The following is a 15,701-nucleotide window of genomic DNA, read 5'->3' as shown; positions in this document are numbered from 1 at the left end:
GCCTGGCTCGCGTCTTCCGTGGCGGGTGCACCCAGGGTCCGTGGTGTCCCGGCGCCGGAGTGAGGGACATCTGAGAAGATCGCGTCCTGGGTGCACCGGGCCTGTGCAGAGAAACACACGGAGTAGAGGTGGTGGGAAAGTTAGCTGCGCGCTGTATACTTACCCCCGGACTTGTGAGCGTCAGCCTGGGATGTTTCCAGCGCGGCTCTCCGCTCTCTCAGCTGGGTCTGCCTCTCCACCAGGTCGCAGATCTGCTTCTCCACGGCCTCCAGCTCGAGCTGCACCGAATGCAGCTCGAACGTGTCCTCACCTGCACTCAAAGGTAGACACACATCCACCATTAAAGCAAGTAACAGTGAGTAAAACAGTGGTAATGTGTGTGAATAGAGTATTAGCAATGTAAGTGAGATTAGCGGCAACCACGCTGGCGATGCTAATGGGCTATATGCTAATAGCGGACTCGGGAAATCAAAATAGAACTAGTTATAACAAGGCGCTCTGATTATTTTTGTTGTAGAATATGATAGGGGATATATTCACACGTTATAGAAACGAAAATGATGGTGTATAAAATTGATTTTAAGATAAAAAATAGACAATAAAAATGAACTTGACGGAGCTCAAACTCAAAACACACGGCAGCAACAAACAGGAAGCGACAACAGCTTCGAACGTGGCTCGAACTATTTAAAGTATAAAAACGTTATTTACAATACACAGCAAGGTTTTTAATCATGTTTTTAGGGGGGGACAACCCTCAGATGGGGGGGTTCTGTCCCCCCCGACCCCCCCCGGGATTTCCGCCTATGACTGTGCCCAAGTCGGGCATGTGCCTTTGACAGTCTCCACTTCCTGTGTACACTGCAAACAGCAGCACTGATTAGCCAAACCAGCCTCGGATAGCATCTGACTTAATCTAATCAGCCCCTAGTCTTGTCATCCTAGTCTTCCTCATCAGTGCTAATTCAATATCCGTCATATGGGGGATTTATTCTCTTTGAGGGGTAGTAGTACCTGTCACACAAAGACACAATTGTTTGTGTTTAAGGATTCGATTTTCTCAATATAACACTCAATACTTTTATTATTATATGCTATATTCTTATTGTCCTCATTTTAGTCACTTGTTTGCCAGTGTGACTGATAGTCAGACCTACATTTATATTGTTCTTGGCAGATATTTACTTACAAAATATATGAAATAATTACTTTAGCAGGTAGTAAAAGATAAAGGTCAATAGTTGCACAGCTCTGACAATAGCTGACAGATTGCAATTGTAAACATGAAATGCTGAGGGAGGTGTCTGGCTGCTAAATCAGTTATCATGTGTAAACATGGCAGATAATAATCTATGAGGGTATAGCCTAAATAATATGCAGCAAACATTAGACACAGTAGACACAGTGTATGATTTCTCACAACAAAACTAGACTGTTCAGATTGTACTAGTGCTGTGTAGGCAGCCTTGTTGATTACTATAATGAGAGTGATCAAGTAAGCATTCTATGATTACTCTTCTGTTTATACACATACATGTACAAAATTCAACTTTGGCTTCACAGGAGTAAATTACCTTTCGAAAACATTTTAAAATAGAAAACAGATATTTTTAACAGGAAATGTTTGTATGTGTATGTGTGTGAATTCATGACACATCCAGTACAGGTGCATCTCAATAAATTAGAATGTCGTGGAAAAGTTCATTTATTTCAGTAATTCAACACAAATTGTGAAACTCGTGTATTAAATAAATTCAATGCACACAGACTGAAGTAGTTTAAGTCTTTGGTTCTTTTAATTGTGATGATTTTGGCTCACATTTAACAAAAAATGCTGATTTCATTTTCTAGCAGGATTTGGCACCTGCCCACACTGCCAAAAGTACCAAAAGTTGGTTGAATGACCATGGTGTTGGTGTGCTTGACTGGCCAGCAAATTCACCAGACCTGAAAATCAAGAGGAAAATAAGAAACAAGAGACCAAAAAATGGTCTCCAGATGAGCTGAAGGCCACTGTCAAAGAAACCTGGGCTTCCATACCACCTCAGCAGTGCCACAAACTGATCACCTCCATGCCACGCCGAATTGAGGCAGTAATTAAAGCAAAAGGAGCCCCTACCAAGTATTGAGTACATGTACAGTAAATGAACATACTTTCCAGAAGGCCAACAATTCACTAAAAATGTTTTTTTTTATTGGTCTTATGAAGTATTCTAATTTGTTGAGATAGTGAATTGGTGGGTTTTTCTTAAATGTGAGCCAAAATCATCACAATTAAAAGAACCAAAGACTTAAACTACTTCAGTCTGTGTGCATTGAATTTATTTAATACACGAGTTTCACAATTTGAGCTGAATTACTGAAATAAATGAACTTTTCCACGACATTCTAATTTATTGAGATGCACCTGTATGTACCTTTCTCTTATTGGGTAAACAGCACTCCAGTATTTCAAAGTGAACATTTCTTTTATTTAAGTGACATTGTATTTTCCAGAATCCATGGAAATTTAAACAGGGACCTTGTCTCGCTTGCTTGCTTATCTTATGTGTATGATGTCATTAGTGCACACACCCTACCGGAAGATAATCACGTGCACAGTCTATGGTCTCTGTATTACTATAAACTTCACAGATGAATGAATAAAATCATATCACAATCATATTAAAACCCTAATGATTAGCCTATAATTCAGCATTTTTAAAAATACAATGGATTGTGCAGCTCTACATGATGGAATGGACAACAAAAGGGAGATGAAAAGCAGAGTAGATAACAAGTGTAAATAGTTTCTTTTCTAATAGTTTTTGCTGGATTAAAGCAGAGAATGGAGCTTTTATCTGCTGAAAGGCCACTGTCCTGGGTTTGACCAATGGCAATACCAGCTCTCAGATCACATGCAGCTCTTGAAAATTCACATTTAGATTTCTGAGATTTGGACACATATGCACTTCCATCTTCTCTTTTCTCCATGACATGTTTTTCCACAGAAGTGCAGATGTACGATGAGTGTGAGAGAGCGGCACTTCACGTTTTATGATGTTTTGGAATAAGAAAGTGGGAAATAATATCAATTTAAATATTTTTGGTAACTGTTTCTAAAATAATACAAAAAAATAGAGGTCTTAAAGGGATAGTTTACCCTAAAGTGACAATTCTGTCATTGTTTACTCACCCTCATATCGTTCCTAACAATCCTACGACTGACTTTCTTCTGTAGGACACAAAAAAAGATATTTTGAAAGTCATTGGGGTCTAAACAACATTTGACCCATCGACTTTTATTATATGGACAAAAAAACATTATTCAAAATATTTTTTGTGCATGTTACAGAAAAGAGGAATGTCATTGGAACGACATGAGGAGGGAGTATGATGACGAGTGAGAGAATGCAGAATTATGATGTTGATTTTTGCCTTAAAACTTTGGATTCAGAAGTTTGAAAAGTCAAGTCACCTTTATTTATATAGTGCTTTATACAATACAGATTGTGTCAGAGCAGCTTTACAGTGTTAAAGCATTTTAAACAGGAAAACAGTGTGTCAATAATGCAGGAGGACAATAGTAAACAAAAGTGATTCTCAGTACACTCTAGGCTTCTAATGCCACATTTGAGAAACAATATAAGCATTTCTATTAGGGCTGGGCGATATGGCCAAAAAAGTATCACGATAATGTTTTTTCATATCAGTCGATATCGATAATTATCACGATAAATGTCAAATTTTTTATTTCTTTCAAGTTTAAAGGCAGATTTTTGCTCCAGTGTGAAAGTTGTAAAAACCAGACAGTTAATTGTGGTTTTAAACTATTCTTTATGGTCAGAACACGACAAACACTTCACGTTTTTACCAGTCATTTTTCCTTAACAAAATAAATATCTTAATAGAAAAAAATAATTTCTTAGTTCTGCACGTTCTAATGAGTAATATTGTTTCAAGTCAAGAAACAGGTTTGTGTTGCCTGATAATATTAATAATAATTTAACATTTTTTGTCTCTTAGAAATACATATTTAATAGTAGCTTAAGTTAGAAAGCAGATGTAGATTTATGTTCATTATCAAAATCAGTAATATCTGTAAGTATTGTAGCAACCTCATTTTTATATGGTGAAATGTAATTATTCTGACTGTTTTGAGTTTTTTTTTTTTTTATTAACCACTGGTCTTCCATAGTAGCATACATTTAGATCATGATAATCGCAGTTAAAACCACAAATATAGCACCGCAATACCATGGCAAAAATGTAATATGGTTTTTAGGTATTTGTATGAAAAACAGTAGCTAGTCTAAATAAATTGAGTATAAATAAACGCTATAGCTTAATCACAAAAAAATACTGTAATTATATTCCATTACTCCTCCTTCAGTACTTTTAAAAACATGTCTACATTAATAATATAAATTCGACACAAATACCCACATTTCTGACACAATACACAATAATGTAGCGCTACTACAGTAAATCTATGGTAAATGATGGCAATTTGTAGATCTTCTAATTGTAATCTTCAAATTGTAAATGATGACTATTTGTAGAAAAGTCTTCTAACTGTATCGTTGCGCACAGTGTTTCTCCTGTTTGTCAGCGCTGTATCATCTGGCTGTAAACGGAGTTATTTGTGTTCCTCGCTGAATTCAAGCGCTTAGCACTGGATCTGACAGCATCGTTTGATCGAGACTCATCAGCGAGTGAACATCTGCTTTAGTGAAGCTCGCGCCACACCGCCGTTTAAACTTTGATCCGAGCGGATAAACGGTCCGAGTGACGTGCTTCAAATGAGTCGCGCTCTTTCGTTCCGCCTTTGCCTCATAGACATTATATCGAAAATGTATCGAGCTCTTGTTATCGTTTATCGAGGAAATTTATATTGCACGATAATTATCGTTATCGTTTTATCGCCCAGCCCTAATTTCTATTGCATTTATAAGTATTTTTATTTATTTTAATCTATGTATGACATAATGGACCTGTAAAAAATGTATATTATTCATCATGTGTTGATGATGTGAATATTATTGCTTCCTTGAAAAAGAAATTCCTCTATTGTTAATAGTGTGGAGCATTAGTGATGTCTGGCAGTCCCTGGTCTGTGCTGCAGTCTGCTGTGCTGTTTATGTGCCTGATTATAGTGCTGTGCTTGTTTCATGTTAAGCTTCAGATCATTGTGTAGGTTCAGAGCTTCAGCACTCTTCTGCCGTGCACTTCCAGGAACTAGAGCAGCAGCCAGGAGGATTTGACCCTCCCTGTTTCCGCATGGAGAGACTATTCACTCTCATTCTTCCTTTCTCTCCCAGCCTTTTCTCTTTCTTTCTTTCTGTTATTGCCCTGTTGGATTGTTCCTTTGCCATGGTAACTTTAGTTTGGGCATATAAAGGCCGCTTGTTGGCTTGGGTGGATTTGTCTGGGAGAGTGAGAGAGTGACACGGCACTGTCATTCAGTCTTTAATGACCCTCAACAAAGAGAAAATCACGGAGCATCCCAGCTCTCTCTCTCTCTCTCTCTCTCTCTCTCTCTCTCTCTACTGTTTTCTGTGCTTATTTTCAGGGGCACTTCAGTGGAGCTTTGGAGCTTATTTCTCTCCATGTTGTAGTTTGCAGTCCTTCACTATCTCTGTTCCTTTCTGTCTTTCACCTTAAATCGTGTCCTTTAGCATTAAGCTTTTGTAATAGTATTAGAGGATATTTCTAATACTTATATAGTAATCCAATGAATTTACAGGAAATGAAAACACAGACAAAAATGTTATTATAATATTTGCTTTTGAGTTCGTCATGTTGTCAGCAATGCGTCAGCATAGCCAGGTTTAGCATCACCTGAATACTCTGGATGGTTACAGGTGCGTTTCATGGTGTGTGTGCATTCAGATATGAAGCTGTTGCTTACGCTTCCACGATCATCTTGTTGCGCTCCTCAAACATTAATAACCTGCATTGAGAAATCATGACCTTTGGACGCAGCTTATTTACAGAGACTCTTCTGCTCTTTTCCTCTGTGGACCACTTCCTCACACCTGTGGTTGTACTAAGGCAGATTGTTTTATGGCACATTTAGATCAGGAATAGGTCATGATGATGATAATGACGATGAACTGATCCAACTAGTTAAAAAAGGAGGTCAACTAGTATATTTAAATTTTTAGATTTAGTCTTTTATAGTATGTTCACCAAGGCTGCATTTATTTGATCAAAAATACATTGAAGGGGTCATGAACTGAGAACCCAAAATTCCCTTGATCTTTTGACATATAAGAGGTCATTGTACTATAAAAACAAACTGTAAGTTTCAGAACTCAACTTTCTTGTTAGTCTAAAAACAGCTTATATTAACACCGCCTCCAACAGAGGAAGATCAACACCTGCTTCTACATCGCTGCCTGTTTAGCCCCGCCCACCGATTCGCGCATGTACTGTTTACGAGAGAGGCGAATGTGCAGGTCTACACAGAAACCAAACGATAAGGATGGCTCCAAAGACAACAAGATGCTGTGCAGTGCCAAGTTGTGGGAAAACAGTTTTTGCATTGCCTTCCTTCTGATCCCAACATTTGGAAAAAATGGATGAACTTTATTTTTAATGAAGTTTCAGACCGCGTCAGTAAGAATTTGGTCCTTTGTTCACTTCATTTTTACCACGGATTAGTTTACAAACAAGGCACAATTTGATGCAGGTTTTAAAAAATATTGAAACTAAAAGACGATGCTGTACCAACTATATTGTAACCAACAGTAATGTCGCAACACCCAAGTGTGAGTAACTATTTTCATTACGTGATTACTATTGCTTTGTCTGTTACTACAGATTGTTTGATATGAGTATTTATGCGTTTTTAAACCTAAATCACTGCAGCTTCTCTCTTTGAAGGACGTAGGCTGTCAAACATACAAACTATTAGCCAATCATACTAGCAGTGGGCATTTACTTCCAAGTCTACAATCCGCCACGCTTATTCAAACACAGCGTTCTAATGAAGGGGGTCAAAAACAGGACAGAAAATAGCCTATTACTTCTAAATGATGATGTTTTTTTTACGTATAAATCTTGATAACATTACAAGTGGACCTCAGAGAACAGTACAAAATAAAAAAAACAGAGGCAGTTCATGACCCCTTTAAAACAGTAATATAGTGGAGTGATATTACAAACAGCTGAATTTTCAGCAGCCATCTTTAATGTCACATGATCCTTCAGAAATCACTCTATTATACTGATTTGAAGCTCAAGAAACCTTTCTGATTATTGCCAATGTTGAAAATAGTTGCTGCTTAATATTTTTGTGGAAACCAGAATGCATTCAGGATTTTCAGGATGCTTTGATGAATGAAAAGTTCAAAATAACAGCATTCATTTGAAATAGAAAACTTTTGCGACACTATAGGCCAAATGGTTTACTGTAACTGTTGCTTAATTTAAAGCATCCTTGCTGAATTGAAGTATTAATTTCTTTAAAAATCTAACAGACCCCAACTTTTTAAACTGTTTTCCTTTCCTGTACAGTCCGCATGTTTGCAGTGTGACTACATCAAGCACAGTAAGACCATTAACCACTCTCTGTACCGAGGTCTCTATGTGTCCAGCAGGGCAGAGTTCACATACCCTGTGTCCAGTGTTCACTCAGGTTTTTCTTTGGAGAGCTCTGCTCGTCTCAGTGTGAGTTGTAGCTGAGGTTTGGCTGAAGATGACATGGACAGCAGGCATCAGAATTAGGCTCTGTAATGAAGAGAGGACTGAATCCACACAGATGTTGAACTCTACCCAAAAGCCTTTTTACAGGCACAGAGAGCTTCCAGTGTGGGAATGACTGAACAGAGCAGTGAAAATATGCTCTCTAAAATTGCATGATTCAACAGGTTTTGAATCAAACTGAGTTAGTTTCTAAGTGACAAGTTCCTGATTTTAGTTACTTGGCTCTTCAGTGGGTCAGAATGACTATAGAGGTGTTGGATTAGTCTAATCTAGGGGTGCTCCGATCAGGATTTTTGAGGCCGATCACCGATACCGATCTTTTTAAAGCCTCTTTTTTATCATTTATAACTATTTATAGTGATACTCCAATCAGGATTTTTAGGGCCTGAATTTCATTTTTGAAAATGGGGGGAATTCCCCTCTTAGGTGACTCTTGTGAGAGGGGAAGCAGCACAGACTGTGCTTTCACACAGGAGTCCGCTACTGATCCGTGGCTGTTTACCACAAACACAACATTTATCCATAATTTATTTTGATTTCACATCCAAACATCGTCACTGAAAATGCTTTTTCAGCATTTCAGTTCTTTTTTTTACACAGTACAGTAATACAATCTTTCACAGACATGTTTAAAAACAATAAAATTTATGGTGTAATTACTACATTTTCGTGTCAATCCATGTTCATATTTACTGCAAACAATGCGCTGTTACTTTAATGCAGCGCAGCAAAAATAGACTCGGTGCGAAAACGATCTCTGCACTGCTGCAGCCGTACCGCTTCTGGAGCGCACTGACGGACCACAACCATGTGCAGTGTGCACGCTTTATTAATCCGTTAACATGAGCGCGGAAAAAATACACACCACATACTGCACTGCAAACGGAGTAATGTGAACCTGGCATGTGTGTGTGCTGCGAGTGTGCATGAGCGTACGGTCTCGAGAAGAGCGCGCAAGCACTGAATGGTTAAACACTGGCAAGAATTAAAAAGTAATGCAATTTATAAACTTTAGTGATGATGTGACACTGTCTCAATTGTGCAAGTGACAATTCCTGTGTCAAGTGCAGCGTGCAGCTCACTTATAGACAGACACGATGTGTGGTGATTTGAAGCCGTATTTTGAGAGAGAAAGAGAGAGCGTGCGCGGTGATTCACTCACGCTGTTTGTGAAATTACGTCTCACACAAAGTTTTCAAATTACTTTATAAGTTATTTAAAGAAGAAATATGAAGGCAAGTACCTCACCTTCAGCATGATAATTATTTTACCCGCACCAGACAGAGACTGAGACGGTGCCGCTGCATGTCGTGCCAAACCTCTCACGGCAGCGTCATCAGCTTGAGATCGTTTTTTTTGAGATCGGCCTTTAAGAGAACGCAGATCAAACGTCCCAACGTGATTATAGGCCGATAGTAATCGGTAGCCGATCAATCGGAGCATCCCTAGTCTAATCATTGTAGCATATTTAATAAATTACTCTCTCTATTTTTGTGTGTGACAGGAGTTTTTGGACTGTGGAAGAATCGGTAATAACATTGCATTCCCTCTCATCCAACATACACGCGCCGTGGTATTCTGAAGCCCTCTCCAACAGGACCAGGAGGCACCAGAGTGAGGACGAAAAGTGCTGAAAGAGCGAATACAGAACGAAGAAGGATCGTAAAGGACATGCACAGAATGGTGCTCTGGAGGGGAGAGCAGAAGTGTTCTGCACTGGAATGACCTCCCACACACGCTCACGTGGTTTCTATGGGGATTTCAGCATAGCTGCACTCTGCTGGATGGAAGGTGGTGTATTTCTGTGCCATCTGATCGCTCTGCTCTGATTGGCCAGTATTATTCAGTCGCCACACTGCCGTTGGTCAGAATGCCAGCAAAAGGGAAGTACTTGCTGAATGAGCGGGAGTTGAAACAGGAAGCACTGTACAGGAAATTTTCTGGCATTAGGCAATACCAGCTATTCGTTCTGTTGCTGGGACTGAGCATGCTCACCTGTGCCACACTGCTAGTGCTCTTCTTCAGTCTGAAACTGGTGAGATGCCACACACATGCAAATGCACTACATGCTTACACATGCCCACAATCCAAAGTCAGCCCAAGGTCAAACACCCACCCACGCAAGTGTGCACTGTTGAACAAGTCATTTAAAATTAGGAAAGACATTAATTGCCACAGCAAAGACAATATTCAACATCTACTGGATCAGTTTTGTCCTTGCTGTTCAGATGGTTTCTGATGATTGAAGCAGCCTCTCTTACGTAATCCTGCAGTGACTGAGGTGCTTATCCTCTGCAGTTGCGTAATCTGAAGTCTGAAGATCACAATGCTGATGTGAACTGGCATTATCCGTGTCAGGAAATTGGGTGTTTTAATTGTAATAATTGGCAGTTTATGCCAGGTCCATTAGAATGGTTTTTTCCTTGCTCTCTCTGTCACATTTTCACATAAACTCACACATAAACTTTCTCTGGAGTCAGCTGGATGTGAAGAGGGGCCGTGAACGCTCCTTCCATACTGCTGTTGTTCATCTCTTTTGCAGATAAGCACTATACCATGTGCGAACTTCTGTAACCTCCTCTCTCAACATCAACCGGCCGTGGGAGGAACAGAATTACAACCAGTGTGGCTCTCTGTGTGTGGGCATGTGTGTATGTGTGTGTGTGTGTGTGTGTGTGTGTGTGTTGTGTTTTACTATTTATTTGAACTTTCACAAAGCCTATAGGGTGATGGGAGTATGTAGGTGTGTGTGTGTGTGTGTGTGTTTCTTGTGTGTGCTTGTGGACTGAGGGAGTGGTTGACATAACATGAGTGGAGGACTCACTGTGGTGAGTGTGTATATTGGTGCGTGGGTGAGTGGAGGGGTCGATCTAGTGCTGTGATTTGCCAACATAGATAGGGTCTTGCAGTCTGATAGTGTCATTTAATCATTTTGCTTGGTCCTTTAGTAACTCTGACTTTATATAGATAATCTATGACTAGTGTAGAGATTATACTACTGTTCAAAAGTTTGAGGTTAGTAAAATGTATGCAATATTTAATGTTTTTGAAAGTCTGTTCACCAAAACTTCATTTGTCATTGACCAAAATATAGTAATATTTTGAAACATTATTAAAATAAAGTATCCATTTTCTATTTTCATATATTTTAAATTATATTTAAAAGCTGCAATGTCGATAACATTTATTGACATATTTGTTCCTGAATGAATCAGTGTTTTAGAACTAATCTGCATATGAAAATGATTCAATGACTTACTCATAAGTCACTTGTTTCGTTCCTTAATGAACTGGTGTTTTTGAATGTATCTGCTAAGATGATTAAATATATATATACACACACACACACACACACAAAAAAGCTCACTCAGATGGTGTCTAGTTTTAAACTAGTGTTAGCTTTGTGACAGATGGAATCAAGTGATCTCTGGAGGATATTTGGCTTCTGTTTTTTATGTTTGTGTTTTTCTGCCTTAAGGGGGAAAATAGAAGGAATAGTGTGGGAAGCAATAGTCCCTTAATGGCTCCATGACAACTAATGTGCAAAACTAATGTTTCCAAGAAAGACTGCTTGCAAAAACATGTAGATGCACACACATTCACAGCGTTTTTCTAGAGAGAGCATTAACAAATTAAAAAACTTATGCACTCTAGCACATACACCCACTTCCACACACACACACACACACACACACACACACACTGCATTTTCCAAACCCCTTGAATGAGATGGCTTATATGTGATATGCATGTTTGCCCCTAACACCTTGCTCTCTCCATGTGTGTGTGTTTCAGGATGCAAAGGTCCATGGCGTATTTGTGGGAGTTGTGGGAGGAGCGTTGTGTTTGTTCCTGGCTGTGTTTATATTACTGTGTACAGAGACCCTCTCTCAGAGATGGAGAACTTTACTCGGCCTCGCCGTGTGGGCCACACACCTCACAATGGGATTCACCTTTATTTTCAGCACAGAATCCGAAATACCAGTACAACCATGGGACCAGGTAACACACACACTAAATATTCTATTTAGATTTCACGTGACAGGGTAGTTTTTACGTAAGGAGCTTATGTGTTCTCTGTCGTGCATTGAAACATGCAATATTGGCAGTAATTGATAATTTAATACAAGTCAGTCTTAAATAAATGTTAATATTGCACTCTTCATCTCATTCTCTCCAGGTGCCCTTCTTCCTCTTCATCATCATTACAGTCTACACAATGCTGCCATTCCAGATGAGCTATGCTGTGACCCTGAGTATCATCTCCTTTCTATCTCACATCATTGTTCTTTCGGTGTACCTCACAGTGGGTGGGTTACCCCCCAAACGCACCAATCACCACATCACCAATCAGGTAAAAGAAAATCTGGTTTCTGATTGGTTGAAAGCTTCAGCAAACCTGTATGTAAAGAAGCTGAAAAGGATGTAACACCTCAATGTTGATATGTTAAAAGTCAGTTTCCCTCTCCCCTTTTCTCTAGTTGCTGTCAAATGCTGTGGTGTTTGTTTGTGGAAGTATGGTTGGTGCATTTCATAAGGTTCTGATGGAGAAACCTCTCATGCAGACATTTCAGGATACTCTTCGCTGCCTTGGCATTCGCATGAAACTGGAGATTGAGAAGAGACAGCAGGTGCTCATACAACTTCACTGCAACAAATCACAGACACAGCTAAAGCAAACATATAGGACAAAACAAATGCAAATAATCCTCTGTGTAAATATATGCTCAATGAGTTTTATATTGTCTGTTATGCAAGAGTATCAAACTGTCTGTTTTATAGAATTTTACTGACTACAAATTTGTTATTGTACAAGCATGGGTTAAGTTTTTTCTTTTCAAAATTGAGACCACATTATTCAGTTGTAACCCCTCAAAAGGCCAAAGTGTGCTTTAGTTTTGATGTGAACACGTGAGGTGAATGCCGAACACATAGCATTTGAAAATTTCCTCCATTTGATAGTGTGCAGTAACACAGATGGCCACAGACAGAACACATAGATTGGAAATAGATAGCACTAGATAGTTTCATCTTTGTTCTGTGTCTGCGCTATTTCTCTCCAGAAGTTCTGACCGATTTCTTTGTACTTTTTTAAACTAGAGGTGCTTGTTAACGTATTGTTGCTGTCATGTCCAGTAATTGTTTGTTTTCCCATCTCATGTTTATTTTTCGAGTGTGAAACAGTGTCCCGGGCCAGTGTTTTCACCTTTTGGACAGAATAATTAGTGCAAAAATATTAAAGGCGCCTATGTGAGCTAAGCATGCAAAGTACACATGGTTCGAAAAATGGCTGCGCACATAAAGTATGTACATAGTATGCACTAATTGAAATTTGCACCATGTTCGTTACAATTACCCTAGCGTACGCTTTTAAACATTAGTATACTTTAGTCTTAAGTCCATATAACTCTGCACAGTCCTACAGCCTTTTCTTTTATATGTTTTTAATTGATTGGACTGACAAACACCTTAGCAACACTCTAGCAGCCACATAGATTTCAAACAAATCTCTCTTCAAATAAAAGACTGTGATCCTTCAAACTTTGAATTTCTCTTCAGTCTGCTGAGGTATTCAAACTACATAAGGTTTAAGCAACCTTCACTTCAAATTAACTTTGAATATTGGCTTAGAAATTTTCTCTTGAAATGTTTTTTCTTTTTAATGATTTTATGTAATAGCTCGTTTATCTTCAAATCTGACAGCTGATGGTTATATTAGACGTTGAAAAGTGAATCTAAGAGGCTTCTACTGAAATAGGCTAAACTTATTGTGTACTTTTTAAATTTATTTTTGTTTCTCGTTTTGTTTTGAGTGTTGTCGAGGAAGCGAAATCGTGTAGGGGGAACAGTGAAAAGCAGAGTAGAGTTTAATGACTGGCTGTTAACCTCCCTGACGGTATATGTTCAGTATAGTATATCTCAGAAACAGTGTGATAATGTTGAACCTAAGAGACAAACATTTTTTACACACAGGGCAATAGTGTCCTTACAAGACACAGTAAACACAATGCTTTCTTCTGAATGATATAGTATAATCTGTTAGTTTCCCATTACCCTCTCATAGTCCAGATCTCTTAGCCTGTTGACACTTAAGATGTTACAGTCAAACAATAGTTAGACTAAGAAAGAATAGGACACTCAAGTTAAGAGATAAAAATTAAAATAAATTACATTTACAGAACTGGATATATGATATCATGGGTATTATCTTTAAATATATGTGTGTGTGTGTGTGTGTGTGTGTGTGTTTGTTTGTTGTGCTGTAGGAAAACCTTTTACAGTCAGTGCTTCCTGTGTACATCTCCATGAAGATGAAGTTGGCCATAATGGAGCGCTGCAAGTGTAAAGATAAAGAGGAACAGCAGCGTATGGTCTGTGATAACAACTTCCACAGTCTTTACGTGAAGAGACATGAGAACGTCAGGTAAGACGTCATGTGCAGACACACATATACACCGTCATACATACAGTATCTGGAGCTGTTTGTGTGTTGTTCTGTATTTTCCATGCTCTAATTTAATTCCTCATTGATCAAGTCCTGATCGTAAATGAATGGTCAGTCTGTTAGTCCTGACTCTCAGAGTGCTCATCATGAGGCCTCTCATTTAATTAGTTTTATTTCCCATCAACCCCAAGAGTGGCAATGGGGGATGGGATGCATCTATTAATATTCTTTGTCCCATACTCACAATGCTCGGTTCTCAGGCAGCTGTTTATATTTAGATAGACGGCTTGTTTGCCTCCCTTTACAGCTGCTCAGATAGAACACAGATTCACTCACCTGTATGTGTGACCAAACAATAGAGAACTGTTCACCTGCCGAAATTCACGTGATCTGCTCTCTTTGAGAACTCGTTCATTAGGAGTGTGATGACATGGATTGTGTGTGCGTGTGTGTCTGGTCCTGTAGTCAGCATTGAGAACAGCTGGGTCTTAAAGGTTAACCTCCATGAGCCGTGTTTATGAAGTTTTTATTCTTTCCTGGGCGTTCAGACAGCTGACACTGAGCTGCTGCTGTTCTCTTCATTAAGAACGACTCAGCAAAGTCATATCAACTCCCATAGGCGCCGCTGTGGTTTCTGGGCCCCCTGGACAGCATATTCACTCGGCCCCCCTCGGTAGAAATTACGATCGCGTTCCCCTCGGTTGGTAAATCGCATTCCGGGGGGATCCCCCTTGGTAGAAATCGCGATGGTGTTCCACTCGGTAGAAATCGCGTTTCCCCCTTAGGGGCCCTCCCTCCATCATCGGGCCCCTAAAATCGGCCTAACCTCCCCCCCACCCATTACGGCACCCCTGTCAACTCCTAAATGTCTCCACTTCCTATTTGACCTGACCTGAGATTCAAACTAGCAAGTAGTGCTGGGCGGTATACCGGTTCATACCGAATACCGGTGTTTATTTTTCTTATGATATGAATTTTTAAAATACCGCCATACGGTGTATGTCGTTTAAACAACGCTCGGAACACTGTTTGAGAGGGGTCCCTTTTCACTGTTGCACTGTGGCAATGACACCGCTGTATGCTTTACTAAGCGTGAAAGCTCCGAAACTGAAGCTGTAGAACTAGTAGAACGTGATGACACAGAAGAACTCATCCACAATATCCACATTGACCACCACAAATATCCACCACCCCCTGCCATCAGCTCCCGCGTCTCACACACACGAGCGCGACTTTAGTACTAGATTTAGCAACTTTCAGACCCTTTTAGCAGCTTTTTTTCCATAGAATATACATACTGACAAACCTAGCGACTTTTTTGGATAAACCTCAGCTATGGTTCAGTTGGAAGATTTCGCCAGTGCTGTCCCGCGAACACGAGGTCTGACTTTCCCGGAGAAGTGTCACCTCTCTCGGCGTCTGTTCTGTGCAGTGAGCGGCAGAGAAGCAGTGCATTCAGTTGGCCGTACCACAGCTGACTCGTCAATAAATGAGTACAAAACATGGCCGATTCTTAGAATTTGGAATACTCTATGTAATTTTACACTGCAAAATAATAACTCAAAAA

The 15,701-nt window shown here is 39.5% G+C and overlaps 1 protein-coding gene across 4 annotated transcripts in view; it reads left to right on the top strand.

Moving 5' to 3' along the window:
- Positions 1 to 15,701, top strand: part of LOC107696709 (adenylate cyclase type 2-like) — a 56,772-nt gene that overhangs the window by 20,719 nt on the left and 20,352 nt on the right. For all 4 annotated transcript variants that reach the window (XM_016497182.1, XM_016497180.1, XM_016497179.1 and 1 more), the window contains exons 2-6: positions 9,194 to 9,724; positions 11,485 to 11,691; positions 11,870 to 12,043; positions 12,171 to 12,320; positions 13,956 to 14,113. In XM_016497182.1, the coding sequence (XP_016352668.1) occupies positions 9,560 to 9,724; positions 11,485 to 11,691; positions 11,870 to 12,043; positions 12,171 to 12,320; positions 13,956 to 14,113 (854 nt within the window). In that variant the 5' untranslated portion in view covers positions 9,194 to 9,559. The remainder of the gene's footprint in view (positions 1 to 9,193; positions 9,725 to 11,484; positions 11,692 to 11,869; positions 12,044 to 12,170; positions 12,321 to 13,955; positions 14,114 to 15,701) is intronic.

This window comes from Sinocyclocheilus anshuiensis, unplaced genomic scaffold, assembly GCF_001515605.1.
Source record: "Sinocyclocheilus anshuiensis isolate Anshui unplaced genomic scaffold, SAMN03320099.WGS_v1.1 scaffold354, whole genome shotgun sequence".
Taxonomy (NCBI): domain Eukaryota; kingdom Metazoa; phylum Chordata; class Actinopteri; order Cypriniformes; family Cyprinidae; genus Sinocyclocheilus; species Sinocyclocheilus anshuiensis.
The sequence above is the reverse complement of the archived record's forward strand: the minus strand, read 5'-3'. Positions and strand labels throughout refer to the sequence as shown.